General features: G+C 41.5%; 4 protein-coding genes across 5 annotated transcripts; 1 reads left to right on the top strand and 3 right to left on the bottom strand.

The window, feature by feature from the left end:
* Positions 1-101: 101 nt before the first annotated feature.
* LOC129831908 (gamma-sarcoglycan-like) lies at positions 102-17,642 on the bottom strand. Of its 2 annotated transcripts, none has more exons than XM_055895473.1 (8): positions 14,077-17,642; positions 10,346-10,543; positions 7,086-7,190; positions 6,221-6,308; positions 5,781-5,897; positions 4,734-4,806; positions 4,468-4,591; positions 102-3,181 (listed from the first exon to the last, which is right to left on the bottom strand). In XM_055895473.1, the coding sequence occupies exons 2-8, from the start codon at positions 10,538-10,540 to the stop codon at positions 3,014-3,016; spliced, it is 870 nt and encodes a 289-aa protein (XP_055751448.1). In that variant the 5' UTR covers positions 10,541-10,543; positions 14,077-17,642; the 3' UTR covers positions 102-3,013. The 2 variants fall into 2 exon arrangements, with proteins under 2 accessions (XP_055751448.1, XP_055751447.1); XM_055895472.1 differs by having other exon boundaries at positions 10,346-10,540.
* A 99-nt stretch (positions 17,643-17,741) lies between these two features.
* LOC129831910 (40S ribosomal protein S25-like) lies at positions 17,742-20,006 on the bottom strand. The gene is made up of 5 exons (XM_055895475.1): positions 19,899-20,006; positions 19,347-19,442; positions 19,049-19,232; positions 17,990-18,160; positions 17,742-17,806 (listed from the first exon to the last, which is right to left on the bottom strand). The coding sequence occupies exons 1-4, from the start codon at positions 19,899-19,901 to the stop codon at positions 17,994-17,996; spliced, it is 450 nt and encodes a 149-aa protein (XP_055751450.1). The 5' UTR covers positions 19,902-20,006; the 3' UTR covers positions 17,742-17,806; positions 17,990-17,993.
* A 174-nt stretch (positions 20,007-20,180) lies between these two features.
* trappc4 (trafficking protein particle complex subunit 4) lies at positions 20,181-21,661 on the top strand. Its single transcript, XM_055895474.1, has 5 exons — positions 20,181-20,389; positions 20,548-20,722; positions 20,844-20,947; positions 21,058-21,184; positions 21,297-21,661. Exons 1-5 carry the CDS (start codon positions 20,215-20,217, stop codon positions 21,373-21,375), a joined length of 660 nt encoding a protein of 219 aa, XP_055751449.1. The 5' UTR covers positions 20,181-20,214; the 3' UTR covers positions 21,376-21,661.
* A 200-nt stretch (positions 21,662-21,861) lies between these two features.
* On the bottom strand, positions 21,862-26,767 carry slc37a4a (solute carrier family 37 member 4a). Its single transcript, XM_055895471.1, has 8 exons — positions 26,207-26,767; positions 25,752-25,984; positions 25,306-25,552; positions 24,885-25,043; positions 24,419-24,504; positions 24,217-24,330; positions 23,976-24,114; positions 21,862-22,298 (listed from the first exon to the last, which is right to left on the bottom strand). Exons 1-8 carry the CDS (start codon positions 26,352-26,354, stop codon positions 22,132-22,134), a joined length of 1,293 nt encoding a protein of 430 aa, XP_055751446.1. The 5' UTR covers positions 26,355-26,767; the 3' UTR covers positions 21,862-22,131.
* Between the last annotated feature and the right edge of the window lie 470 nt (positions 26,768-27,237).

The raw sequence follows: 27,237 nt of genomic DNA, 5'->3' as shown, positions 1-27,237 counted from the left end.
GGATTTTTTATGATGTGCTACTGTTGCAGAAGTGCTCAATTAGAGTGCATCAGTGCTATACATTGTGGAAAGAAAGTAATACGCATTGGACATCATTGTAGAAAAGCTTTAAATATATTTATTGTCGCAAGGAAGATGATCATGGAACTTTTAAAATAAAGAGATTGATCATCCTTTTTCCCCCCTGGTATTTATAATGTTTATGGAAAATGTATTTTCAGATACATGTTATTCTGTTAAAAAGACAGGAGTTTTTTTACAAGAATAGCACAAATGTTTTATTCAAACATACAAAACCTGGCAAACATGTTCCACAATTTATCAAAACATCAACTTCACTGACAATTCTAGAATATTTACTGTATAAGGACAACAAGCGAACACATATACAACATGGGTGAACAGTAACGCATTACAATCTATATTACAGTCAAGGTCGTGACAAGATAACTAAGCTACCATTTTTTTCAAAAAATCAAAATGTACAATAAATATTCCCTAAAATAGAACACATAGGCAGGAGCATATGCACAAAAAATACTCTAAACCTTGCGAGCGCTAGTTTTCCTACAGAGATTGGTATTTATCAATTGTGAACATGACAGGAAAGTGCCTATCTCCATGCAAATCTCCACCCAACATTTCGAAGGTTGATCAACTGCATTGCAACAAGTAGGCTTATTGCTCATTTGGGGAAAATGGGAGGTGTTTGATGCACAGGATTTATAATGATGGTAGGCTAATAAAAACATTAAAACTTAGGCCTAATGATAAAACAGATGCATTTGCCATTGGTAAAGAGATTGCATTATATATTTATTATATAGGCCTATCATAATCACATTGCAGGACGTGTCTCCTTTTCTGACATAACTGGTTTAAATTATTCCCGCCACACAACAAATTGTAGGCTACCATTTATCAATTGCTAATTCAATAGCCAAACATGCGCAAAAGTAAATAGACTGGTAACCTTGACAGTATGTGACAGTTGGCTATGGGTAGGCTACAGTAATGCAGTGCAATAGGATTAGGAGTGCGACATCATAGCATATTTAATGTCGTGGCCTATACCAAGGAAGGAGATAGAAGCACAACCATGTATTGAGAAAGAAAATATAGCAAATTTGAGAGAGTGAAGAAAATGCATGCTAGCTGTTCCTGTACACTTCCAGTCACAGCACTAGTTAGCAATGGCTCCAGAAAGTTCCTTCAAACTTCCTTCAAACTGCACGCAGACATACAAATGGTATCCATGAGTTCATCTGACTCTGGGTAAGGAGAACAAGGGGCTTAGTTGCCAAAATGTCACACTATCCATTTAATTTCCTATTCTTGCAAAGTTATTACTTACAACATACTGATTAGTTTGACTGACTAATCTAAACTGGGTGATTCGAGCCCAGAATGCTGATTGGCTGAGCCGTGGTATATTAGACCGCATACCACGGGTATGACAAAACATTTATTTTTACTTCTCTAATTATGTTGTTAACCAGTTTATAATAGAAAGAAGGCACCTCGGGGGTTTGTGATATATGGTCACATACCACACCTAAAAAAACATACAAATAAATACATTTCACACAATAAATGCATAAATGAAAAAAACTACAGAAACAAAGTGGCAGCTGGTGAACTGTGAGATTAAATTAAGTACTTGTGAAAACAGTCACTTTTTAACATCTCTAGCAACAGGATTGGATGTATCAGATTGTGTAACACATTCATTCTGCAATGTTAAGCAAACACAATAAATGCATGAATGAAAAAAACTACAGAAACACAGTGGCAGCTGGTGAACTGGGAGATGAAATTAAGTACTTGGGAAAACAGTCACTTTTTAACATCTCTAGCAACAGATGTATCAGATTGCTTAACATTGCATAATGAATGTGTAACACAAACACACTCAACTGTACCTCTATTTTATATTATCTTTCTTAGACCATAACTAGGTTGCATTTGTATACAAAACATTAGGAACACCTGCTTTTTCCATGACAGACTGACCAGGTGAATCAAGGTGATAGCTATGATCCCTTATCAATGTCACCTGTTAAATATACCTCAATTAGTGTAGACGAAGAGGAGGAAACAGGTTAAATAATAATTTTTAAGCCTCGAGACAAGTGAGACATGGATTGTGTGTGTGTGCCATTCAGATGGTGAATGGGCAAGACACAAGATTTGAGTGCTTTTGAACGGAGTACGGTAGTAGGTGCAAGGCGCACTGCAATGATGCTGGATTTTTCATGCTTAACAGTTTCCCACGTGTATCAAGAATGACCCATCCAAAGGACATCCAGCCAACTTGACACAACTGTGGGAAACATTGGAGTCAACATGGGCCAGCATCCCTGTGGAACACTTGACACCATGAGGCTGTTCTCAATATTAGGAAGGTGTTCCTAATGTTTGGTATACTCAGTGTATTTACAGACTAGATCATATCATCCTTTTCTCTCCATTTGCCCAACATTAATACACTACAGGCCGGTTTCCCGGACCCAGATTAAGCCTACACTAAACATCACTTTCATTGGGAGATTGTCCATTGCGGACTAAGCTTCACCTGGGTCCAGGAAACCGGGCCCACATAAATACCTATATTATTGCACCACAAAAACATATTGCATAGGATGTAATCTGTTAACCAGCTCCTCATTGCCCAGCCATAATACCGTAATTATAAAATAAACAATCTCAACTCAGTGTAAACATAAGATGGTATCAACAACTATATTGCAGGAGTAAGCCACTTATTCATGTGGTATAAAGTTGTCATGTCACTGTTTCAGTTACATAGTAAAATAGTCTCAAATGTAACTTTCATCAATAAAATGCACCATAGATAAATTACTTAGGAGGATATGTCTACAGTTCAACCGGCAGTTTTGTTCAGAATTGAAAAGTTGTGATTGTTTTTTTGCTTTATATGAAAGTGTTTCAGAGTACCCAATTTAAAGGCATTTTCATTCACTATGGTATAATCTGATGGCAAAGACACCTGCTAGCACTCTTGGCTTTCGCTGCACATGGAGGTGACCCCGGCCTTGGACAGGAACAGCTTTCCGCTAGGACAGACACACACTTCGTAGAGTCCCTGAGCGTTTCCAGACACCCCTCCGTGTCCCAGGGGGAGACTCGGCAGACGCACCGTCTCGGCATCCAGAATCACCTACACAGACAACAAAGGGGCGGGGTCAGACGCAGAACACACCACTGCTGAAACACATACATGTACACGCCACTGCTGAAAGACATACATGTACACACCACTGCTAAAACACATACATTTACACACCACTGCTGAAACACATACATTTACACACCACTGCTGAAACACATACATTTACACACCACTGCTGAAACACATACATTACACGCCACTGCAGAAACACATACATTACACGCCACTGCTGAAACACATACATTTACACGCCACTGCAGAAACACATACATTTACACGCCACTGCAGAAACACATACATTTACACACCACTGCTGAAACACATACATTTACACACCACTGCTGAAACACATAAATTTACACGCCACTGCAGAAACACATACATTTACACACCACTGCTGAAACACATACATTTACACGCCACTGCTGAAAAACATACATTTACACGCCACTGCTGAAACACATACATGTACACGCCACTGCTGAAAGACATACATGTACACACCACTGCTAAAACACATACATGTACACACCACTGCTGAAACACATACATTTACACACCACTGCTGAAACACATACATTTACACACCACTGCTGAAACACATACATTACACGCCACTGCAGAAACACATACATTACACGCCACTGCTGAAACACATACATTTACACGCCACTGCAGAAACACATACATTTACACGCCACTGCAGAAACACATACATTTACACACCACTGCTGAAACACATACATTTACACACCACTGCTGAAACACATAAATTTACACGCCACTGCAGAAACACATACATTTACACACCACTGCTGAAACACATACATTTACACGCCACTGCTGAAAAACATACATTTACACGCCACTGCTGAAACACATACATTACACACCACTGCAGAAACACATACATTTACACACCACTGCTGAAACACATACATTTACACGCCACTGCTGAAACACATATATTTACAAGCCACTGCAGAAACATATACATTACACGCCACTGCTGAAACACATACATTTACACGCCACTGCTGAAACACATACATTTACACGCCACTGCTGAAACACATACATTTACACGCCACTGCTGAAACACATACATTTACACACCACTGCTGAAACACATTTACATGCCACTAGGGAACAGCATCACTGCTATTTATAAATATCAAGGCCAGTGAGTAAATGTACATGTCTCTGCCACATGTAGTGTAAAATATAAGTACAGTACTGTCAGTCAATAGCAAGTAAATCACACATTGCCTCACCAGTCCTTCACTGGATTGCAATAGAATATCCATGTTAGATGACGCTTCGATGTTCCCGGCCAGTGCTTTGACAAAGACTCCCTTTGGTGCATCCATGCTGAGAGAGCGGGTTGGAGACTCCAGCCTGGAACACACAGGAGAACATCAGTTTGATCAGTTCCACGTGTGACTGTGATGAAAGAATCAACAAATTGCATGGAATTAAGAGTTCATATTTCATATCAGCCTCTTCCAAGAGGTCAGTGATTATTAGATCCAACATCTACCTCAAGTCTTTGAAGGGCTCAGCTTTGAGCAGGGGCGTCTCTACAGAGTGTTCAAACAGGGCACCTTCTGGACCTAAATAAAAACAAACACAGGAAGTTGATAGTTAATTACAATGAAACATCATTGGAGATACATGTTACATATTGTAATATAATATCATATATAATAATAATATATAATAATAAATGCCATTTAGCAGACACTTTTTTCCAAAGTGACTTACAGTCATTAAATAGTGTTCTATTTAATTATACTATGTAGTGTGAGTGGTTCTACAGTTTTTGACTGTCAATTGTTTCCCTAGGTGCTTGTCATCTGGTGTTAGCGAGAGGATGACATGTGCACTGGCTCAGTCACCTCCAACCCCCTGGATTGAAGGAGAGAGAATATGTTTGCAGTGCTTTAATCACTGTGGGTGACAGCTCCCTTGCCTAGCTAATTACATCTTTATTACCATCTACCTTTGCCAATCGTATGTTACCATTGCATGCAAAGCTGCTCACTTGACATCACACTATAGAGCCTCACTAGGTCTTAGAGTGCTATTGCGACAGTATACACAACTTTAGCTTTGTTCTGTTTGTGCATGGTCTTCTGGCGAAGGTTGTATTAACTTCTGCTCTGTATTTCTGCTGTTGCATTATAGACATTCAGTGTCTTGCTACGACATTCAGTGTCTTGCTAAGTGAAATGAACGTCACCGTTCAGCGGTCAGTCAGGGTCCAGATGACTGAGATATAATGAAGCTATCAACGGGCACTCTCTTCAGCTAATTACCCCACACAGCATGAGGGCACTGACCTCCCACCAATTCTACAACTGGACACAACAAAGATATTTAAGGAAAATAGGCAACTTGAACATGTAGCATTAGTTAGCTTCAATTTACAATGTAAGAAAAATACTGAGTGATTCAGTACATTGTTCTCATTCCTTTAAATTACAAGAAAATGAATGAAAACCCTGTTTGTAGGTCCTATCTGGAATGCTGTATACACATGTATGGGCTAAGTGGTGTGACACTGACACTGCAGACATGATGGTACCTGTAACACGGAGTTTGTCTGTTCCAACAACCACCTCTTTGTCATCTGCAGAAAACAGCGTCTTGGTGTTGGAGCTGATGACAAAATTTGGTGCATTTCCCTGGGCCAGATCTGGACCTGAAATGACACTAGGGAGAATTATTTGAGACCAGATAATAGTCTCTGTAGGCCTGAGGGCCTTGGTGTAACAGATAGGCCATTCTGGTGCTGATTATAGAAAGCTGTGTTTTTGATTAAATGGGGTTTTAATGGCAATCTGATGGAATATGAAAGGGTATATGCGTTTTTGTCATTGCTAATGTTGTATTACATACAGTAGAGCTGCAGGACAAGTCCATTAATGACATTGCTGAATTCTCCACATCAGTTAAATAGTGCAATATATGAACATTGCCAGCATGCTTTACGTGAGTAGGTGTGTGTGTTTTCTGTCCTCTTACCTACGGAGATACTTCCTGTGACATCATTATTTTCATTGCGGGCATTGAGAGTGACGTTTTCAGATGAGTGCACCAGGAGAGAGGAGTCCTGGAACAAAATAACTCTTCGGTCATCAATGAGCATCCTGTGCACGTCATTATCAGATATCACTGGACAGGACTGTAATTGAACATTTTGAACGCTACAAAATGTATCGTTCTGCTCACAGGTTCAAGTACCTGGTCATCCCTCTTACCTTCCAGAAAACACTATTATTTACAATGGGCTAAAGAGATGTAACGTATTTGGGCGGGTCGTGAATATCAGGTTGTATATAATGAACTCTGAATCTCGTTAGAAACTGTAGACTTCATTGATGAATGTGTGAGTCCATAAATGATGAATACATTTCCTTTTAAATGAAGCTCATAAAGATAGAGTGAGGAAAAACCATAACATGTAAACAACTGCTGCAAAGTGTTACCATCTGCTGCTGGATTGCACACCAACTGTTTTCCACCACAAATATTCAGGAGGTTAATAAGGAACTCGCTGCACTGTGCATCCACAGGGACTGCCAAAGCTCATTAAGTAAGACACATTTCCCAACTACGCAAGAGAGTGATATAAAAATACACAGAATTTCATGACTATGCCTCAGAAAAGTTGTTTTGATGTAATTGCCCAGCGTTCTTAATAGGAACCGCTCAAAAAACAAACAACTTTGATCTCTATGGTTTCCTGACAGTGAGTCAGAGGTTGGGCAGCCAGACCACTTTATTCCAAACAAACCTATTGGACTGGGTGTGGGTGTTTGAGGAGGAGGAGGATCAGGAGAGGGACGAAGAGAAGAAGGAAGAGGAGTGTAGGAGCCTGTTTGCTTACCTCTCTGGAGTGGATCTCTTGGGCGTAGAGAGGAAAGAGGAACTCTGACTTGCCGTCCTCAAGCCTCACTCCCTCTGCTGTTACTTTTAGATGTCCCATCCCTTCCTCAAATGACAAGCCGAAAGAATGAACTCAGCAATACATCAGAGAAAAGACATTGCACAGGGTAAAATACAACAAATGAACTCACTAACCATGACCATAGTGTCCCCAAGGATTTTTGTGACACCATGTGTTGTTTTTAATTCTGGATGGTGAGTGAATCTATTTTAGGTGACGGTCTCTGCTGGGTTTAGTGTTGGGAGTTAACCATACTGCAGAGAATATATGATTCATAGCACCCCAGGCAATAGTGACTTTGATAATGATCCAATAGTGTGAAACAAAAGCAGAATCTGATTTCAATTCCATCTACTTCTCTCGGGCTATATTCCAAAAGGACGGAGAAATCATGAAACGTGTATAAAACTAAGCTTACCCGGCTAGAGGGGAAATATTGAATTTGATTCATCCCATCAGGCAGCCATTGGATGCCAAGGATAAGAGACATGTGTCTATACCCTCCAGGACTGAGGCTAAACTCAAACTAAAGCAGTAGAGATGTGTTTGCTCTCCCAATGCAGTCACTATATTCCCAGGGTGTTGTGTTGTTTCAGTTATTCCAAAGCCCCCTTTATACCTGGTGCTAACATGAGTCCTTTGTTCTGATCTTGTCTACTTTCTGATTATGCCCACATTTCCAGAAATGTGTCTACACATGGTATTAAAATGTGTCTGTTATCTGTCTGGCCATGCTTTCCACCTGGCTACCCCTACCCTGGTCAACAGCTCTGCACCCCCCACAGAAACTTACCCAAGCCTCCATATTTCTCCTTCACCCAAATCCAGATAGCTGATGTTCTGAAAGAGCTGCAAAATCTGGACCCCTACAAATCAGCCGGGCTAGACAATCCGTACCCTCTCTTTCTAAAATTATCCGCCGCAATTGTTGCAACCCCTACTACTAGCCTGTTCAACCTCTCTTTCGTATCGTCTGAGATCCCTAAAGATTGGAAAGCTGCCACGGTCATCCCCCTCTTCAAAGGGGGAGACACTCTAGACCCAAACTATTATTAACCTATATCCATCCTGCCCGGCCTTTCTAAAATCTTCAAAAGCCAAGTTAACAAACAGATCACCGACCATTTCGAATCCCACCGTACCTTCTCCGCTATGCGATCTGGTTTCCGAGCTGGTCATGGGTGCACCTCAGCCATGCTCAAGGTCCTAAACAATATCATAACCGCCATCGATAAGAGACATTACTGTGCAGCCGTATTCATCGACCTGGCCAAGGCTTTCGACTGTTAATCACCACATTCTTATTGGCAGACTCACCAGCCTTGGTTTCTCAAATGATTGCCTCGCCTGGTTCACCAACTACTTCTCTGATAGAGTTCAGTGTGTCAAATCGGAGGGCCTGTTGTACGGACCTCTTGCACTCTCTATGGGGGTGCCACAGGGTTCAATTCTCGGGCCGACTCTCTTCTCTGTATACATCAATGATGACGCTCTTGCTGCTGGTGATTCTCTGATCCACCTCTACGCAGACGACACCATTCTGTATACTTCTGTCCCTTCTTTGGACACTGTATTAACAAACCTCCAAACGAGCTTCAATGCCATACAACTCTCCTTCTGTGGCCTCCAACTGCTCTTAAATGCAAGTAAAACTAGCTCTTCAACCGATCGCTGCCCACACCCGACTGCCCATCTGGCATCACTACTCTGGACGGTTCTGACTTTGAATATGTGAACAACTACAAATACATAGGTGTCTGGTTAGACTGTAAACTCTCCTTCCAGACTCGCATTAAGCGTCTCCAATCCAAAATTAAATCTAGAATCGGCTTCCTATTTCGCAACAAAGCATTCTTCACTCATGCAGCCTAACATACCCTCGTAAAAATTAACTATCCTACCGATCCTTGACTTTGGCGATGTCATTTACAAAATAGCCTCCAACACTCTACTCAGCAAATTGGATGTAGTCTATCACAATACCATCCGTTTTGTCATCAAAGCCCCATATACTACCCACCACTGCGACCTGTATGCTCTCGTTGGCTGGCCCTCGCTTCCTATTCGTCGCCAAACCCACTGGCTCCAGGTCATCTATAAGTCTTTGCTAGGTAAAGCCCCGCCATATCCTAGCTCACTGGTCACCATAGCAGCACCCACCCGTAGCACGCGCTCCAGCGGGTATATTTCACTGGTCATCTCCAAAGCCAACTCCCTCCTTTGGCCTCCTTTCCTTCCAGTTCTCTGCTGCCAATGACTGGAATGAATTGCAAAAATCACTGAAGCTGGAGTCTTATATCCCCCTCACTAACTTTAAGCATCAGCTGTCAGAGCAGCTTACCGATCATTAAACCTGTACACAGCCCATCTGTAAATAAACTATCCAACTACCTCATCCCCATATTATTAATTTTTTGTTCCTTTGCACCCCAGTATCTCTACTTGCACATTCATCTTCTGCACATCCATCACTCCAGTGTTTAATAGCTAAATTGTAATTATTTCTCTACTATGGCCTATTTATTGGCTTACCTCCCTAATCTTACTACATTTGCACACACTGTATATAGACTTTTCTGTTGTGTTATTGACTGTACGTTTGTTTATCCCATGTGTAACTCTGTGTTGTTTGTGTCACACTGCTTTGCTTTATCTTGGCCAAGTCTCAGTTGTAAATGAGAACTTTTTCTCAACTTGCCTACCTGGTTAAATAAAGGTGAAATAAATAAAAATAAAAAACTGTGTCTGCATTGCGACCAGATTTCCTGGTCTCTTCCTTTATGCAAATGATTTCACAGCTATTCTTTTAAAATAATATTAATTTATTGTAAGACACATATTGAAGTAATCAGTTAATGGTGCCACCTGTCAAGACAGAATAATGATGATTTAAATGGTTTCTGTCCAGATCTGTCAACACTTGTAAGATATCCAGACACAATGCGTCTCTGACTACCGAAGGAGGTGGGCAGGATGATCTGATCACAATGTGTCTTTTGATTGTCTACACCTGTCTAAAAATGTGGGCACAATCAGAATGTAGACAAGATCTCATGAACAAACATCTCACATTTTCATTGATGCAGGAAAGATTATATGGCGTTTTGTCCATACAAGTGCCAATCAGTCTGTGTGTAGTCTACTGTAAAGGTCAGGCAGCATGTGTTATTAATAAATTAGAGCTAAGAGACCCCACATACTGTGTTTAACCACATGACCCGGAGGATCCATATGGTGAGGGCAAAGTTCACGGTGAGGATGATGATGAGCAGCAGGACAAACATGTAGAGGCAGCGCTTCCTCCAACCGTAGATCCCGATCTTATAGATGGAGTCAGGGACCGGGGCAGGGACACTGCTGTCCTGGGTGGTGGTGACATACTGCTCCCTCACCATCTGCTGGGGAAAACACAGGGACATGAAGAGGTAGATAAAAATCAATGGACATGATTGACATCAACTATACCTCACCCTGAAGTGGCAGCTCTTTATACATATCATCATCATCATCATGCTTCATCTTATGGAAATTGCCTCATAGCATCAGCAACCATGTACAGTACAAAACCTGTTCTTATTATTCTAAACACCTACGTGTCTAACACCTACGTGTCAGCTGGATATCTGTCCAGAACACTGATGAAAAACTTGAGTATATTTCCAACATTTATTAAAGATGGCAAACAGCAAGAGGGCGAAAACTCCTCCTCATTCCACTGACTTTCGTTTGAAGTCCAGACGAAATAGAACTGGACAGAGCGTGATTCTTGGGTTCTGTCGGAATGCATGCTTATATAAATCAACAATACCAGAGATCTAAATGGCAAAGGCATTGCTGCTTCTTCATTTTCATGTCATATAAGAGCAGAGACAACATGAGTAATGTATTTCACAAGGATGTGCTGAGAATACAGGCTGTGACAGCTGAGTACATAGCCATAGCTTTTTTGCCCTACAGGAATGGAGCCAGGGCTGGTGTCACATTAAATGTATTAATCAACATTCATACTTTCATTCAAGGCAATGCCAGAAGAAAATGTATTGAGTTGTAGACAGTAGCTAAATAAAATGCCTTTCACGATCAATGACAATGAAACAACCCCATTCACCAAATAATCTCAACACTGAATCCTAGAATCATGTTTAACACTCCTTGAGTGTGTGTAAAGAATACACAGACACAATGATTAAATGTGACCGATAAAGGTGATACAAATGAATGAATCTGTTAAATTCATTTAATCTCTGTCGGCACCAGTGGAGGCTAGTGAGGGGAGGGCGGCTCATAGTATTGGCTGGAATCGAGTAGATGGAATGGAACATCTACTCCATTCCAGCCATTACTATGAGCCGTCCTCCCCTCACCAGCCTCCACTGGTCGACACCAATACTGCAAAATGCACACGTTTAATGAACAAACCATTCAACACAACTTAGTTTCTGTATCATCAAGTTTCCCCAAGATCTGCTGTTTACTTCATACTAACATCTCAACTTGTTGACAAAATTAAAAAAAAATAATAGTTGATTTGTTTCATGCCAGTCAGGAATGGAGACATAGCAATTTGGGTGATTTACATATGTACAGATGCTCCGCCTCATTGCAGAAGTAAACATGGTTTCCATCATGTTTAAAGATCAACTTTTCATTGTGGACTATAATTCTATCCCGACATGAGCCAGTACAGCACCTCAGTGTAATTTGGCTGGCTCCCAACCAATAATGATAAGGTTAGGCCTATTTGGAGAGGCTGGGGGAGTTAACTGGTAATGTGTGGCACTATTATAGCTCTTTGTTTTATTATTATAACTCATCATTTTTGTTTGTTAAGACAACATTTTGGTACACAATAAAGTTTTAATGTTTTTTGTGGAAAAGAAAACATCAAACTTGTAACCTCCAATTCCAAAACACTTGCCAAAGGCTTTTCAGATAAATGCATGATTAATGAATCAGCGGTATATCTTAGTGTCTATATCAAAGGTAAATGGATGAATAGTATACATGCTCCCTGCTTGGGTCCGTCCCCTAGGAAGAGATGTTTCAGAGAAGATGATAACGCCTAGTCATTGTGTATACAAACAGCTTGTTTCCTGCTGTTACCATTCAAATGCAAACTTGCAAAGGCAGCAAGCGTGTTGGCATAAAGGATACAGAGCATCTCTTCCCACCAGGATCCACCTCTCCCTAGGACCTGGCACACTGGCTCCACAGCCCAGCAGTGATAAATAGCTCTTATTTCACTACAACACAAATGGAGCAAAAAAACTTAACCCAAGGATAACCTCCACAAGGGAATTGTAGAAGTAATCCTTGTTGTGTGGAATACCTATTTTTCATACCAATGCCATTTGTATTATTAATTTGACTGAGTCATCAGGATGAATCATAATGACAAATTGGATTTCAATAGTTCCCAAAATTGGTTTCCTCTTGACCTGTCTTATAGTGAATACAAACTACATCTGACTGAAAAAACCATGTACACAGGGCTTATAACCTTGCTTTAAAAAACGGCCTCATAGTATATAAATGAGAGATGTTCATGTAGTGTGTTGGCAGTAGGAATTTAAGAAAGTGCATACATGTGATAAAACAATTACACTGTAATAATATTCTGTGGAGTGCCTAAATGAATAATACAGGTTGAATAACTCTGAAATATTAATTGAGGTGTAAAATGTATTTTCTCTGCCCAATTAATTTAAAGAGAAGCATTAGGATGAGGTCTACTGCTAAAACAGAGGGGAGCAGCCTGGTGACTGATGATTTTCAGACTCCAGTTTCAGAGTGCCAGCCCAGTCACATAGCAACCCAAATAAACCTTCCTTAAATAACCTTGCCACTGGACTGCCATGGAAAGAATCCTCCTCAGCTAATGTGCTTTAGGAAACAAAATGCTAGTCATGTCCCTTTCACAGAACACAAGCATAGCAGTTGAACAGTTCTTTATGAGGCCCGATCACATGAAAGTGTTTTAAAAGTAATTTCAAAATCCCAATAGTCCCATAAGATTTCACTGTCCTCCTGTGATGAAGAGTATTGAGTTCACCTCATAGACTTTTCCCATTGCTTTTTGTCTTGGGGCCCTTGTCCATTAACCTCAAACCAGTGATGCTACTTTTACTGCCCTGTTCTGTCTTCACTCATGTGAAGCTAAAGGGCTGTAGCAGTATTGTGTATACTGCTGCCTGCCTGTCTAAATCACTAGGGTCTGACTCTAATTGCGATTCCAGGCTTCTCTTAGCACCTCACTTTGACCTGATCAGGCATCAGCAGAACTTCCAAAGCCGGGGAGGGAGTTAAAAATTACTTTCTCAAATTGTTAGCTGGAGGATGTTCACTTATAAAGACTGCAGGGGAACAAACAATACTCAGAGGAGCTCAGATGTGAGCTGTCAGAAAGAAGGCAATCGAAAGCCAAGCCCTCTCCGTTCTCTGCTAAGTGTTTTGTCTCTATCTAAGCTGCTGTGTCCATATCTCCCATCTGCTGTAATGCTTCCACTTCTAAACATAGGGCATAGCATTGGGTTCTACATTTTAAAAGAGCCACAGGACATAACATGAGCAAAACTAATCAACAGAATGATACAGTAACAAGGGAAATTAACATAAATTATAACTGAGGTACACTGACAACATTTTTCTGTCTTCCAATATTCTTGACCATGTATGGTAAAATTATTACCAGCACATGAAACAGGGAAAATAAATCCACTTACATTTAAATTCAATATACTCTCTTTCTATAAAAATAAAAACAAAGACGCAAAAAGGGACACCAATGTCACCAGCAGACAAGTCAAAGGTTAGACTGTAAAGACTTGAGTTGAAACACTAGAGCATTCAAAAGATGCAGATATTCACAGAGCACTAACTCATACAGTAGCAACGACATTAAATAGTTAAGAAAGCAGAGCATGTTGCCTACCTTTGTGTGCTGAGACAGAGCTTCTTCTCCGGTAGCAAACAGAGCTCCTCTGAAGCAGCAGTAAAAGGGGTAGTAGCAGCAGTGGAGCCCTTGCCTCGGATGTCTGTCAGGCGTTCAACAACAGCGTGTCATAAATCTAGCCATGGAACTGCCCCAACTAATCACCACGGGACGGCGCTCCCACTTCCTGCATATCCAATGTACCTCTCTCTACCTTGGGCATCCCTTCTTTTGATTATCCTCTGAAATCATGTCTCTCTCTGAGCAGCCACTGCTCATAGATACAGAAGGGTGTCTGGGATCCTTCCAAAAGTGTCAAGAAGGGAAATCACAGTTGTCTCAAATCTGCTTTGTGCCCTTAGCTTCCATGAATACCAGTGTCTGGAAAAGCATGAGCGTGTCTAATTTAAGAAGCTTCACTTATAGCTTTCACTAGGGAGTTTGGCGGTGGTCTTCTTGACAGCTTCAATATGACAGGTAGACATAGCTCATCTTATGGAGGGCTGTCAGTGACAGAAGAAACAGGCAGACTACATTACAGCATTTATTAAGTACTTATGCTAAAATGCTTATTCTATTCTACCACCATTTACATTATGTTCCACAGGTGGCTGGAACCTAAATTGGGGAGGACAGGGTTGTGGTAATGGCTGGAGCAGTATAAGTGGAATGGTATCAAATACGGTTTATATGTGTTTGATGTAATTCTATTGGCTTCGTCCTCCCCTCAGCAGCCTCCACTGTGTTCGTATTCTTAACTTTTATTATTGTTGCATTGTCGAGAAGGAACCTGCTAGTAAGCATTTCGTTGGACAATACAGCGCATTCGGAAAGTATTCAGACCCCTTGACTTTTCCCATTTTGTTAGTTATGGCCTTATTCTAAAATGGATTAAAAAAAAAAAATCCTCAAATCTACACACAACACACAATAATATGACACAAAAAGAGTTGAGAAATGTTTGCAAATGTATAAAAAATGTCAAACAGAAATACCTTATTTACATGTATTCAGACCTTTTGCTATGAAACTCGGAATTGAGCTCAGGTGCATCCAGTTCCCATTGATCAGCCTTGAGATGTTTCTACAATTTGATTGGAGTCCACCTGTGGTAAATTAAATTGGATTCGATTTGGAAAGGCACATACCTGTCTATATAAGGTCTCACAGTTGACAGTCCATGTCAGAGCAAAAAACAAGTCATGAGGTCAAAGGAATTGTCCGTAGAGCTCCGAGAGAGGATTGTATCAAGGCATAGATCTTGGGAAGGGTACCAAAACATTTCTGCAGCATTGAAGGTCACCAAGAAAACAGAGACCTCCATCATTCTTAAATGGAAGAAGTTTGGAACCACCAAAACTCTTCCAAAAGCTGGCTGCCCGGCCAAACTGAGCAATCTGGGGAAAAGGGCCTTGGTCAGGGAGTGACCAAGAACCCGATGGTCACTCTGACAGAATTCGAGTTCCTCTGTGGAGATGGGAGAACCTTCCAGAAGGACAACCACCTCTACAGCTCTCCACCCATCAGGCCTTTATGGTAGAGTGGCCAGACGGAAGCCACTCCTCAGTAAAAGGCACATGACAGCTTGAATTCTTTGGCCTGAATGCCAAGCGTCACATCTGGAGGAAACCTGGCAGCATCAAGCTGTGGGAATGTTTCAGCGGCAGGGACTGGGAGAATAGTCAGGATCGAGGGAAAGATGAACGGAGCAAAGTACAGAGATCCTTGATGAAAAACTGCTAGAGCGCCCATGACCTCAAACTGGGGTGAAGGTTCACCTTCCAACAGGACATCAACCCTAAGCACACAGCCAAGACAACACAGGAATGGTTTCGGGAAAAGCCTCAATGTCGTCGAGTGGCCAAGCCAGAGCCCGGACTTGAACTCGATCGAACATCTCTGGAGAAACATGAAAATAGCTGTGCAGCGACACTCCCCATCCAACCTGACAGAGCTTGAGAGGATCTGCAGATAATGGGAGAAACTCCTCAAACACAGGTGTGCCAAGCTTGTCGCATCATACCCAAGAAGACTCAAGGCTGTAATCGCTGACCAGGGGTGCTTCAACAAAGTAATGAGTAAAAGGTCTGAATACTTATGTAAATGTGATATCATTTATTTTATACATTTGTTTTGTCATTATGGGGGTAGTGTGTAGATTGAGGGGAACAAACAATTTAATCAATTTTAGAATAAGACTAACTAAACGTTGTATAAAGTCATAGGGTCTGAAGTTCCCGAATGCACTGTATATTCAAATATATTTTCACTTTAAACGCTTGTCTTGGTAATTTGACGCATTTATTTTATTTGATCCAGTCCAGAGCTGATGGAGACAATTTTTACCCTACTCAAAACAAGTCCAATCTGATCTGATGGTTTATCGTTTCATAATGAACACATCTGGACAAACTAAAAAGTTAATCCGGAGTTGATGAGATAAAATTACATGTGCATATTAATGTGACATTTTGGCCACCATAGCATAGTTATTCATATAAATCAATAAGCTCTGAAAAGGAACATATTTTTTTTTAAGTTGCTCTCTCCAAGGCGGGATGCCAGAGGAATTCATGGTGGCAGATGAGGTTGTGAATCTATCAGTGTGCATCGTGCTTTTTCCCCGTGTCGCAGCGCCAGGTAGTGCTGCTCAATGACAAGCTACAGCATCAATCAATAGGCTACCCTGCATCTCACACATCCCAAGCCCCTAAGCCGAGTTGTTTTAGTTCATGCCATTTGTCAATAAATAACTCATACCCTTCAGTTGTCTGTGGCAGCACTATACAGCCATCCATTGTAGACCCAAACATGGACGGAAGCAGAAACGTATTGGTCCCTCATTATATTGAATCCTTGGGACATCCCCCACTGAAGCACTTTTTTGTTGTTGAAAGGTTACAGTAGGGTTGCAAGGATCCCAGATAGGCCTACGAGAAATGCATTGGAAACAATCCACCTTATATGGAATGCAGTAACACGATCATAGCATGAACCTGGATGTCCTACTGAATTTAAATGGCTGCCAAAATTAACAAATGCAGCTTGAGTGAAAGCACCAATGTAGGGTTGGGTGAGTCCCATCATAAAGGGAAGCATTGATACTAATTGAACACAACACACCAAATCAGGTGTAAACATGCCCGGCAGGGTGCCTTCTCAGCCCGCTTGTCTTCTGTCCCCAAAGAACCATTTTGACAACGTAATACCACAACACTTCACACCAGTTTCATGTTGCACTCCACAGCCCTGTCCTCTCCTATCAGGATTACATTTTCAAACTGAGTTTGTGAGGGCAAGAATAAAAAACAAACAGTCAGGTTTTGATTTGCCAATGACAGTCATAATGAAGTTAGTGTTAATACAGAGGCAACATTGTTGCATGTGATATTGTAACCACAATTTGTTCAAAGTCAAGGTTTGTAGTCCTGTGGAGATTGAATGGCATTTCCTTCTGGATATTGCGAGATCAATTGCTGTGTACATTACAATATATCAATTGGAGTTTTCATACTGAAACTAGATGCACAGATCTCCAGCCAAATGTAACTGAATGAATCACTGCCTTACACCTGGAGCTATAAAGTCTCTTCAAAATGATGAGTACACAGACAACAGGGAGAGTAAGAGAATATTACAAGGAATACAAAAAAATGTAATGCAAATGTATTTTCAGAATTTTATTCACCTTACATCACACATGTGGACGAAGGAATCACAACAGCACAACCTGAAAAAAACATTGTTTTAGATGGGATTCATAGCAGTAGTCCTCCAACCTGCCCTGTTGTTATGTGTTTACATTTATGCTAAAACACTAAAAATCAGCAACAGTGAATTGCAGTGAGCAATCTTCAATTATTTTTAAAAGAATGTTGGCTAGTTCCAATGGGAGTACTAGCATAACGCATACCGGTTTATGCTTTCTCTTCCTTCTCTGCCTTCTCTGCCTTTGATGCCTTAGCTGCCTTCTCAGGCTTCTCTGGCTTGTCTGGAACCACAACACCACCCTCCTCCTCGGGACCCTTGGTGTTACGTGTGTAGATCACCTGCGATCTGTGCTTTGACACCAACTTGATCATGCCTAGAGGGGAGGCAGAATGGAACGTGTCAGCTATTTTGTACAGATATTGAAGTTCTATGGTCCAACATTAGCAACTGACCCATTCACTGCCCTGACAAGTTAAGGCAATATCCACAAGACATGATCCTGAAAGAGCAGACATCAAGTTGCAGTGCCAGTCTTCCTAGTCACTGATCAGAGCCAATGTTTACCAAAACGACCGTATCTTCAAAATCACATTTTATTGGTGACATATTTAGCAGGCATTATAGTGGGTGTAGCAAAATGCTGGTATCTTCTTCCCTTGAAGGAAGATCACTGCCGACTGGGGTTAAAAGTGATGTTTTAAAGGGAACTGATGTGCATTAGAAAGTGTTCGCTTTGTAGTAATGCAGAAATATTTAGTGTTTCATTTGGAAGGCAAGTGAGAAGAATGCTAAACATGGGTATATGTACATGAGGCTTAACAGATGTATAAAAAAATAATTTAAAAAAAATCTTTTTACATTGGCTCTGTGGCAGACCCATATAGTCTGTGCCTTGTAGACTTACTGGGTTTCGCTGTAGCAAATCTCAAACTTTAACCAGATATACATCCTCTCAGAAGACTGCCACAGAATGTAGCTTGCCACAAAACTACACTATTGTAGAGATTTGACAGAGCAGTGAACCAGGGAGGAATCCATGCAAAAGGGTGCCTGCCTATTCTGACAAGCAATAGTATCCGCACTTCTGGTATTATGGCTCCAAAATAAAGCTAAATGTTGAAATGTGAGTTCAGTGACTGCTATACATACTTTTCTTACATTAAAGTCAGATCTAGCTACCCAACTACTTCCCAATTTCATCAAATTCCCTATGAGTGAACAATGGTTGGGAATCAGGATCAGAATAGGGTTCAGGGTTTACCTTTGCTGAGCAGTTCCTGGAGGGCAGCCCTGGCCAGAGAGCCTCTGATCTTTAGCCTCTCGGACACAACTGCTGGTGTGATGAGCTTGTAGTTGGGCACTTCCTTGTTCAACTTTTCGTAGGTGGCCTTGTCGAAGAGGACCAGGTTGTTGAGCTTATCCCTCACCTTTCCCTTGGACCACTTCTGCTCAGGGGAAATGGAGAAGTTGTTGATGTTGCTCACACTCCTGACATTTACACCATTATGACCCCAAAGGAATATCTAAACTCCCACAAAAAGATTGATACCAGGACATACCTTCTTTTTGGCTTTGCCTCCAGATTTGTTGGCTGGATCCTTGTCCTTTTTGGACTTCCCAGAATCCTTCCCCTTCCCCTTGGCGTCCTTAGGAGGCTGGAATAACACAGATCGCAGTACCATTATCCAACTGATGCGGAATTAACTAACTAGGGCCTAGTTAACGTTACATGTTAAAAGCTAGCCTGTTAACGTTAGTTAACAACCGGCTTCAGTTAGGCCAATAGTGGTCTGCAGAGAACTGGCGTGCAGTTTGCATAATCTCATCAATTGATACATTTTGGTGGGAAATGTCGGCTTGAGATATCTACACATGTGGCCATGGTCGTCTGGTCATGCAGTGCACCATCAGCACTGCCAGCCGCATGTAACGTTAGCTAGCTACCAAGCATGTCCAACTAGAATATATAACTGAGCCATTCCATCCACAACCACGGTCAGGACGAAGTATATTTTTCAACTACGCATCCTGATCTATTCAGACTGACATTTTCAGAGTCAAATGTTTTGTTCGCCATCGAATTTAATGAAAAACCACGCTAAAGACCTTACCATGATGTCCCACTGTCAAGATGTCGGAGTGAAAGGACGTTCAACCCGTGCACCAGCCACTAAGAGAACCCGTACATGCGGATGTTGAAGTACGGTACTGGGAAATGTAGTTATTTTTTCTATACTTTTTTCTATTTCTTGGTTTTAGAATTAATAATGAAAAGATCTGCGAAATAAATATAGATGCGATCTTAAACAAAAAACAATACGAATGAACACGCAGCTAAAGTTTCCTCTGTTGAAGATTGTATTATATTTTGTCTGAAATATTTCCTGTCACCTGACAATTTCGTCAGCTGTGCAGAAAAAGGCAAAGATGGCGATATTCAGTGTGTATGTTGTAAATAAGGCTGGGGGATTAATTTACCAGTATGACAATTATGTACCGAGAGCAGAAGCAGAGAAAACATTCAGCTATCCTTTAGATTTAGTGTTAAAGATCCACGATGAGAAAGTTGTTGTATCATTTGGTCAACGCGATGGAATCCGAGGTACAGTAAGTTGTCAGCAACAGTCAACTGATCACATCAAGGCTTACACAATGTATATAGTGATAACTGGTAATATGTCATGGTTGGAACTCAAATGTTGCATTGTGCATGTTTATATTTATTGTTAACATTGTCCACGCATACTTCTATTAATTTAGTGGGCCATGCTTTACTGTCCATCAATGGAGTGGATGTCAACGGCAAGTTCACGGCGGATGGGAAGGAGATCATCGAATACTTGAAAGACTCAACAAACTATCCGGTCTCCATACGGTTCGGTAGGGCTCGCTTGAGTTCAAATGAAAAACTGATGCTGGCTTCAATGTTTCATTCGTAAGTAGTTACAGTTCTCAAGTGATTACACCTATCTGCTCTAACATGAATAAATCATTTATCTATGGTGACATAGGCTTTTCCATGATCTTGCTGCATGTTGTATTGAACTCTTTCCTAGGTTGTTTGCTATTGGTTCACAGCTGTCCCCTGAAGTTGGCAGTTCAGGAATTGAGATGCTGGAGACAGATATGTTCAAACTGCACTGTTTTCAGACACTCACTGGTAAAGCCATGCATTCAAACACCACGATCAGTCACTGTATGTGATGTCTACATGCAATGCTCTTGTTTTGAAAAACGAAATCTGCCTCAGTGTCAACATCTTTTTATCAGGTATAAAGTTCATTGTGCTGGCAGACCCCCGGCAGTCTGGCATTGACGCACTCCTCAGGAAGATTTACGAGATCTATTCAGACTTCGCCCTCAAGAACCCCTTCTACTCTCTGGAGATGCCTATCAGGTAACTGTCACATGTCAAATATCTGCCCTCTGTCTCTCACATGAATCTCTATCAGTTAGCCAAGTCATTGATGAGCAACCATGGTGAGATATTTTGCCCTCTCTTGTTACAGGTGTGAACTCTTTGATCAGAATTTGAAGGGTGCTTTGGAGATAGCAGAGAAAGCTGGTAACTTTGGACCTGGATCTTGAGCTGAAAAAACCCTGAAAAATGTGTACGAAGGCAAATCCAGAGTATCCATTGCTCCAGTTCCTTTTCTTATTTTTTTTGCCAATCCATTGAATTATGTTTGTTGTGACTGGGAAGCTATAGTACACTGCATATGGGTCAACATGTCTCCAAGCAGTGCTGATATTTCTGAACTAATGTTGAATAACTTGTATATGAGAAGGATATGCTATACTGGGATACAATGTAAATACTGAATGTTTTGTTTTTGTATATACTTTAAGAATAAACACCACGATGTAACATTTATCATCTCTAGTCTTTCTTTCCAATGTAATTCTTTTTAGAAGTAACTAAAACCACAACATAAGGTATTTTATTCAAGTCTTATCTATTTAAACACATTTCACCCATATAAGGAGATGTGTACAGTGCCAATTTAAAAAGTGAGCAGTACATTTGACCATAAAGTGTCTTGGTTTCAAATGATCACATTGACACATTTTCAATACTTGAATCTGGAATCTGTTTAATGCCATGAGCATTGAAAATAGTTAACACAACAAGGTTGATGTATTTGCATCTGAATACATCTTCAGTGAAAATAAATAGTCCCTCGCTCAACTCCATGTCTCACCATCTCTTAAAAGAAGAATATACAGGACCATGTCTCCCGTCAATTCAATTGAGCCTTTTTCAAATCAAAAACACTTAATAAATAAGAATGTACATTCTTATCCTAAATTTCCCACATTGACAGCAGAGAGCTGGTGTAGTGATCAGTCAGTCTTCTTGGGGATGTGACCCATCTTGGTTCTGATGTTCCGCAGCAGGAAAAAGCAGATGGTAGTGATGAGACAAGTGATCTCTGCTACCCAGAAGGCCATTTCCCAGCTGTGGTGCTTGGCGATGGTGCTGAACGGCAGTCCAGAGCAGAAGCCACCAACTGAATGATACAGGAATGTCAATTAGGCTGGTTTTCATAAATAGGATATACAGATTTAGTTGTTGAACTACACTACCGGTCAAAAGTTTTAGAACACCTAATTCAAGGGTTTTACTTTATTCTTACTATTTTCTACATTGTAGAATAATAGTGGACATTAAAACTATGAAATAACACACATGGAATCATGCAGTAACCAAAGAAGTGTTCAACAAATCAAAATATATTTTTTGCCTTGATGACAGCTTTGCACACTCTTGGCATTCTCTCAACCAGCTTCACCTGGAATACTTTTCCAACAGGAGTTCCCACATATGCTGAGCACTTGTTGGCTGCTTTTCCTTCAGTCTGCGGTCCGTCTCATCACAAACCATCTCAATTTGGTTGAGGTCGGGGGATTGTGGAGGCCAGGTCATCTGATGCAGCACTCCATCGCTCTCCTTCTTGGTAAAATAGCCCTTACACAGCCTGGAGGTGTGTTGGGTCATTGTCCTGTTGAAAAACAAATGATAGTCCCACTAAGTGCAAACCAGATGGGATGGTGTTTCGCTGCATAATGCTGTCGTAGCCATGCTGGTTAAGTGTACCGTGAATTCTAAATAAATCACTGACCATGTCACCAGGAAAGCACCCCCACACCATCCACCTCCTCCTCCATGCTTCACGGTGGGAACCACACATCTGTTCACCTACTCTGTGTCTCACAAAGACACGGTGGTTGGAACCAAAACTCTCCAATTTGGACTCCAGACCAAGGGACAGATTTCCACCGGTCTAATGTCCATTACTCGTGTTTCTTGGCCCAAGCAAGACTCTTCTTCTTATTGGTGTCCTTTAGTGGTTTCTTTGCAGCAATTTGACCATGAAGGCCTGATTCACACAGTCTCCTCTGAACAGTTGATGTTGAGATGTGTCTGTTACTTTAACTCTGTGAAGCATTTATTTGGGCTGAAATTTCTGAGGCTTGTAACTCAAACTTATCTTCTGCAGCAGAGGTAACTGGGTCTTCCATTCCTGTGGCGGTCCTCATGAGAGCCAGTTTTATCATAGCACTTGATGGTTTTGGCGACTGCACTTGAAGAAACTTTCAAAGTTCTTGAAATTTTCTGGATTGACTGAGGTTCATGTCTTAAAGTAATTATGGACTGTTGTTTCTCTTCGCTTACTTGAGCTGTTGCCAAAATATGAACTTGGTATTTTATCAAATGGTGCTATCTTCTGTATACCCGCTACCTTGTCACAACACAACTGATTGGCTCAAACGCATTAAGGAAAGAAATTCCACAAATTAACTTTTAACAAGGCACACCTGTTAATTGAAATGCATTCCAGGTGACTAACTCATGAAGCTGGTTGACAGAATGCCAAGTGTGTGCAAAGCTGTCATCAAGGCAAAGGTTGGCTATTTGAAGAATCTCAAATATAATATATATTTTGATTTGTTTAACACTTTTTTGGTTACTATATGATTCCATTTGATGTCTTCACTATTATTGTACAATGTAAAAATAGTAAAAATAAAGAAAAACCCTTGAATGAGTAGGTGTTCTAAAACTTTTGACCGGGTAGTGTACCTGTCTGGTACTGCTAGTAAAGCCAAGACACCAGAATACAATACAAAAAATGTGAGAAAAGCATTCATTAGAATTTGAGACAATTTGGTTGAGATAAACTTACTGTTGGCCATTAGGGCAACAATAGCATGTGACGTTCCACAATAGTTTGAAGGAGCACTCTCATTGGCTATCACGCCAAACAAGGCTATTGGTCCGTAAGATGAGAAGCCAAATGTAGCCCCCAAGAAGAGGATCCACATCTGAATTTATAACATAAAAAAACAAAACATGAACTAACAAACAGTCTAATAGTGTATTGGCTCTGAAAGGAGTTTTGATGGAACATGATGTGTTCACTATACCTTTGGGCTGTCTGGCGTGACAGTGATACGGAATAGATACATGGAACCAAACATCCCAGCCATCATTGAGATCAAGAGAAAATGACGGGGGTTTCCATGGCTTTTCATGCCTTGCTGTACAAAAAGAAATACAGTACCTTACAAACACTGCAGTGATCTGTATAGAGCTCTGAATTAGTGTATGATGCCACTGTAAACCCACTTGTGCCACAGCCTTGTCAGAGAAGTATCCTGCAGCTAAACTGCCCAACAGGCCTCCCACCTCCAGGGCACTCATGTAGGAACTGCCTGTGAAAAAGAGCTGCATTCAGTCAAACTTAACAAGAGGCAGTTATTATTGAGTTATCAACCGCAGTCTATTGCATACTGGTAAAACAGGCAGGTTAGCATTTTTAGTCATGAATCTGCAGTGGTCACTAGCTGGCAAAGTCATAAAATCGGATTTTAAACCCAACCTTAACCACACTGCTAACCCTAATCTCTAACCCTAACCTTAAATGAATACCAAAAAGCACATATTTGTTTTAATACATTTTTACATTATAACCAATTTTTACTTTGCAGCTGGCCTATCTAAGAGCAAATCACTGTTATGCCTCATGACAATACACGTCAACCTGCGTAAAACAGAGGGAAAACGCAGGTCTTAATGTATCAGACTTCCATACCCATGAGTGTTGACTGGCCCTTGTCCTGGATGAGGAAGAGCTGGCCCCAGTCAGTGCAGGCTGTCTTCACCCCAAACACCACCAGGTAGCCCACAGACAGCAACCACAGGTAGGGGGACAGGATGAACTCTTTGAAGGTGGTCTCATCACTGGATGAGCCTGATAAGGGAGAGAGGTTTCAGTCACACTAGCACATCACTTAGAGTGTGCATGATCTTGAACTTGTTCACGCCAGCATGTGAGGGGCACACTGGGTGCAGAGTCCATTAACACAGAGTTTTACTGACCTTACAATCAATTGCACATGCAGACAATACACAAAAAGGCATGCGCTCAAAATAAAACCTGTGCACGTCACAGTCGCACATGTTTTGCAATGTTTCAACCACAGGACAAGATGAGGTTAGCTCCCAGCTCTGACCTGCTTTGCCCTTCTTGGCCCCCCCAGTGTCTATGTTGGGCAAGCCCACGTCCTTGGGCTCGTTCCTGATCAACAGCAGGCAGACGAAGGAGACCACACAACAGGAGAGGCCTGAGATGGACAGGGTCGTCCTCCAGCTGTAGCTCTGGGCCATCAACGTTGCAATAATGGGGCCTAAACTCCCAGCCAGGTTCATACTGCAGGACAGAATCGCCCACCACGTCCCAAACTGAGAGGGCTCGAACCACTGAGGAGCAGAAGGGAATGACATTTCATAATATCAGACTAGAGATGTGCTTCATGGCTTGACACGACTAGTGTTGAATGGACAGGGATATACAAAATGGTACACTGACTGACCAGTATTTTAACAGTGCAGGCAATTGATTTTGATGTGTCTGACAACTTCATATCCCGTGGACTACAGTGTTACTTCCTGGTCCTACCTTGCGCAGCACCCTGCCACATGGGGGCCACCCCAGGCCCTGACCCAGGCCGTTGAGGAACCAGAGGCCAGAGAAAATGGCCACAGTGGAGGACCAGGAGAAGACCACGTTGATGGCACCCACCATGAACAGGCCAATGGAGAAGAGCCAGCGGGCACTGATCTGATCCGACAGGACGCCGCTGATGAACTTGCTTATAGCATACGCTAGAGACTGGCTACTAGTGATCATGCCTGAGGGGTAGTACACACAATACAGAGGCAGAACAATGTTTAATTGATTTTGGTACTAATATAAACATATACAAAGCCTTAACTGACGTATCCCCATATGATCGTTCAATTAAACCAATCAGTCAGACCACTATCAGCAGTATCTAAACTTTAGTTGTTAATTGTTGTTAGGGACATGCAAGACAGAAACAGAGGAAAAGACAATAGTGAGGCTTCTCTTACCCAGGTCATCTTTGTCCAGCTTGATCTCTTGCATGAGAGAGGGCATCACAAAGGAAAATGTCTTCCTGTTGAAGTAGTACAGCGTATAGCCCACAAACATGGCCAGGAAAATGGTGGTGCGGTAATATCCATACCCTGCGGTTGCCATGATTTTTGCAGTGCCGAAAAAAAGTGCTAAATAAAAGAGGATTATGAAATAAAACTACAGAGGAGGGGAGACGCTCCTCTTGTTCGAGTGTGAAGTACTTCTGCCACCAGTGACTGAACTTTGGTGTCAGGATCCACAGTGCAGTGCAGAGCTGGTTAGAAGAGGGAGAGAGCTGTAATCAATAGTTGGGGTTAATGGTCAACTTCTCTACTCTAAGACTGATTTCCCCTCCCTTATCCGAGTTCTACAAGGGCCAAAGAGGCAATAATGGAATTGACCTACTCCGATGCTGTTATCTTCTGTAATGCTGCTTGTATTGTCCAACAGTCTGTAAAGAAAATGATAGACACTCCTGATTCCTCTTATATACCTTTCACCCCCCTCTTGCTGATCCTGACTGTTCCTCCCTGCCAGTGTGCCTGGATGTTATTAGTTAATGATTCATTGGAGAGTTCAATGCTGACTGCAAGCCCAGAGGGTGGATCCTCCTCAGCCCAGGGGGTGTGTGAAGAGAGATGACCATCAGCACAAAACACAACCCCATTATCACGGTGGGTTGATTTGTGTGAAAATGCATCATAATCTACGTTTCCATCCAATTGGCAACATATTTTCTAATGCGAATAACACAAAGGAAATATGAGCATTTTCCCAACAGTGATGTTTCCAAACGGACTTGTTGCAGATACAAATCTGTGCGCGATAACGTTGTGCACACAACATACACTTTTTCGCAACATTTGTTATGTACCTAATAAAAATCTAAAGTTCAATGTGTTTCCATCACATTTTCGATAGCAAAATGTGCCTACTCTGGTCTTGGCACGTGAACTCTAGCCAACAGCTCGCAGATAGATACAGTGCGGGTAAACTAGTCTACATT

Source organism: Salvelinus fontinalis, chromosome 33 (assembly GCF_029448725.1).
Source record: "Salvelinus fontinalis isolate EN_2023a chromosome 33, ASM2944872v1, whole genome shotgun sequence".
In the NCBI taxonomy this organism is placed as follows: Eukaryota; Metazoa; Chordata; class Actinopteri; order Salmoniformes; family Salmonidae; genus Salvelinus; species Salvelinus fontinalis.
The sequence above is the reverse complement of the archived record's forward strand: the minus strand, read 5'-3'. Positions and strand labels throughout refer to the sequence as shown.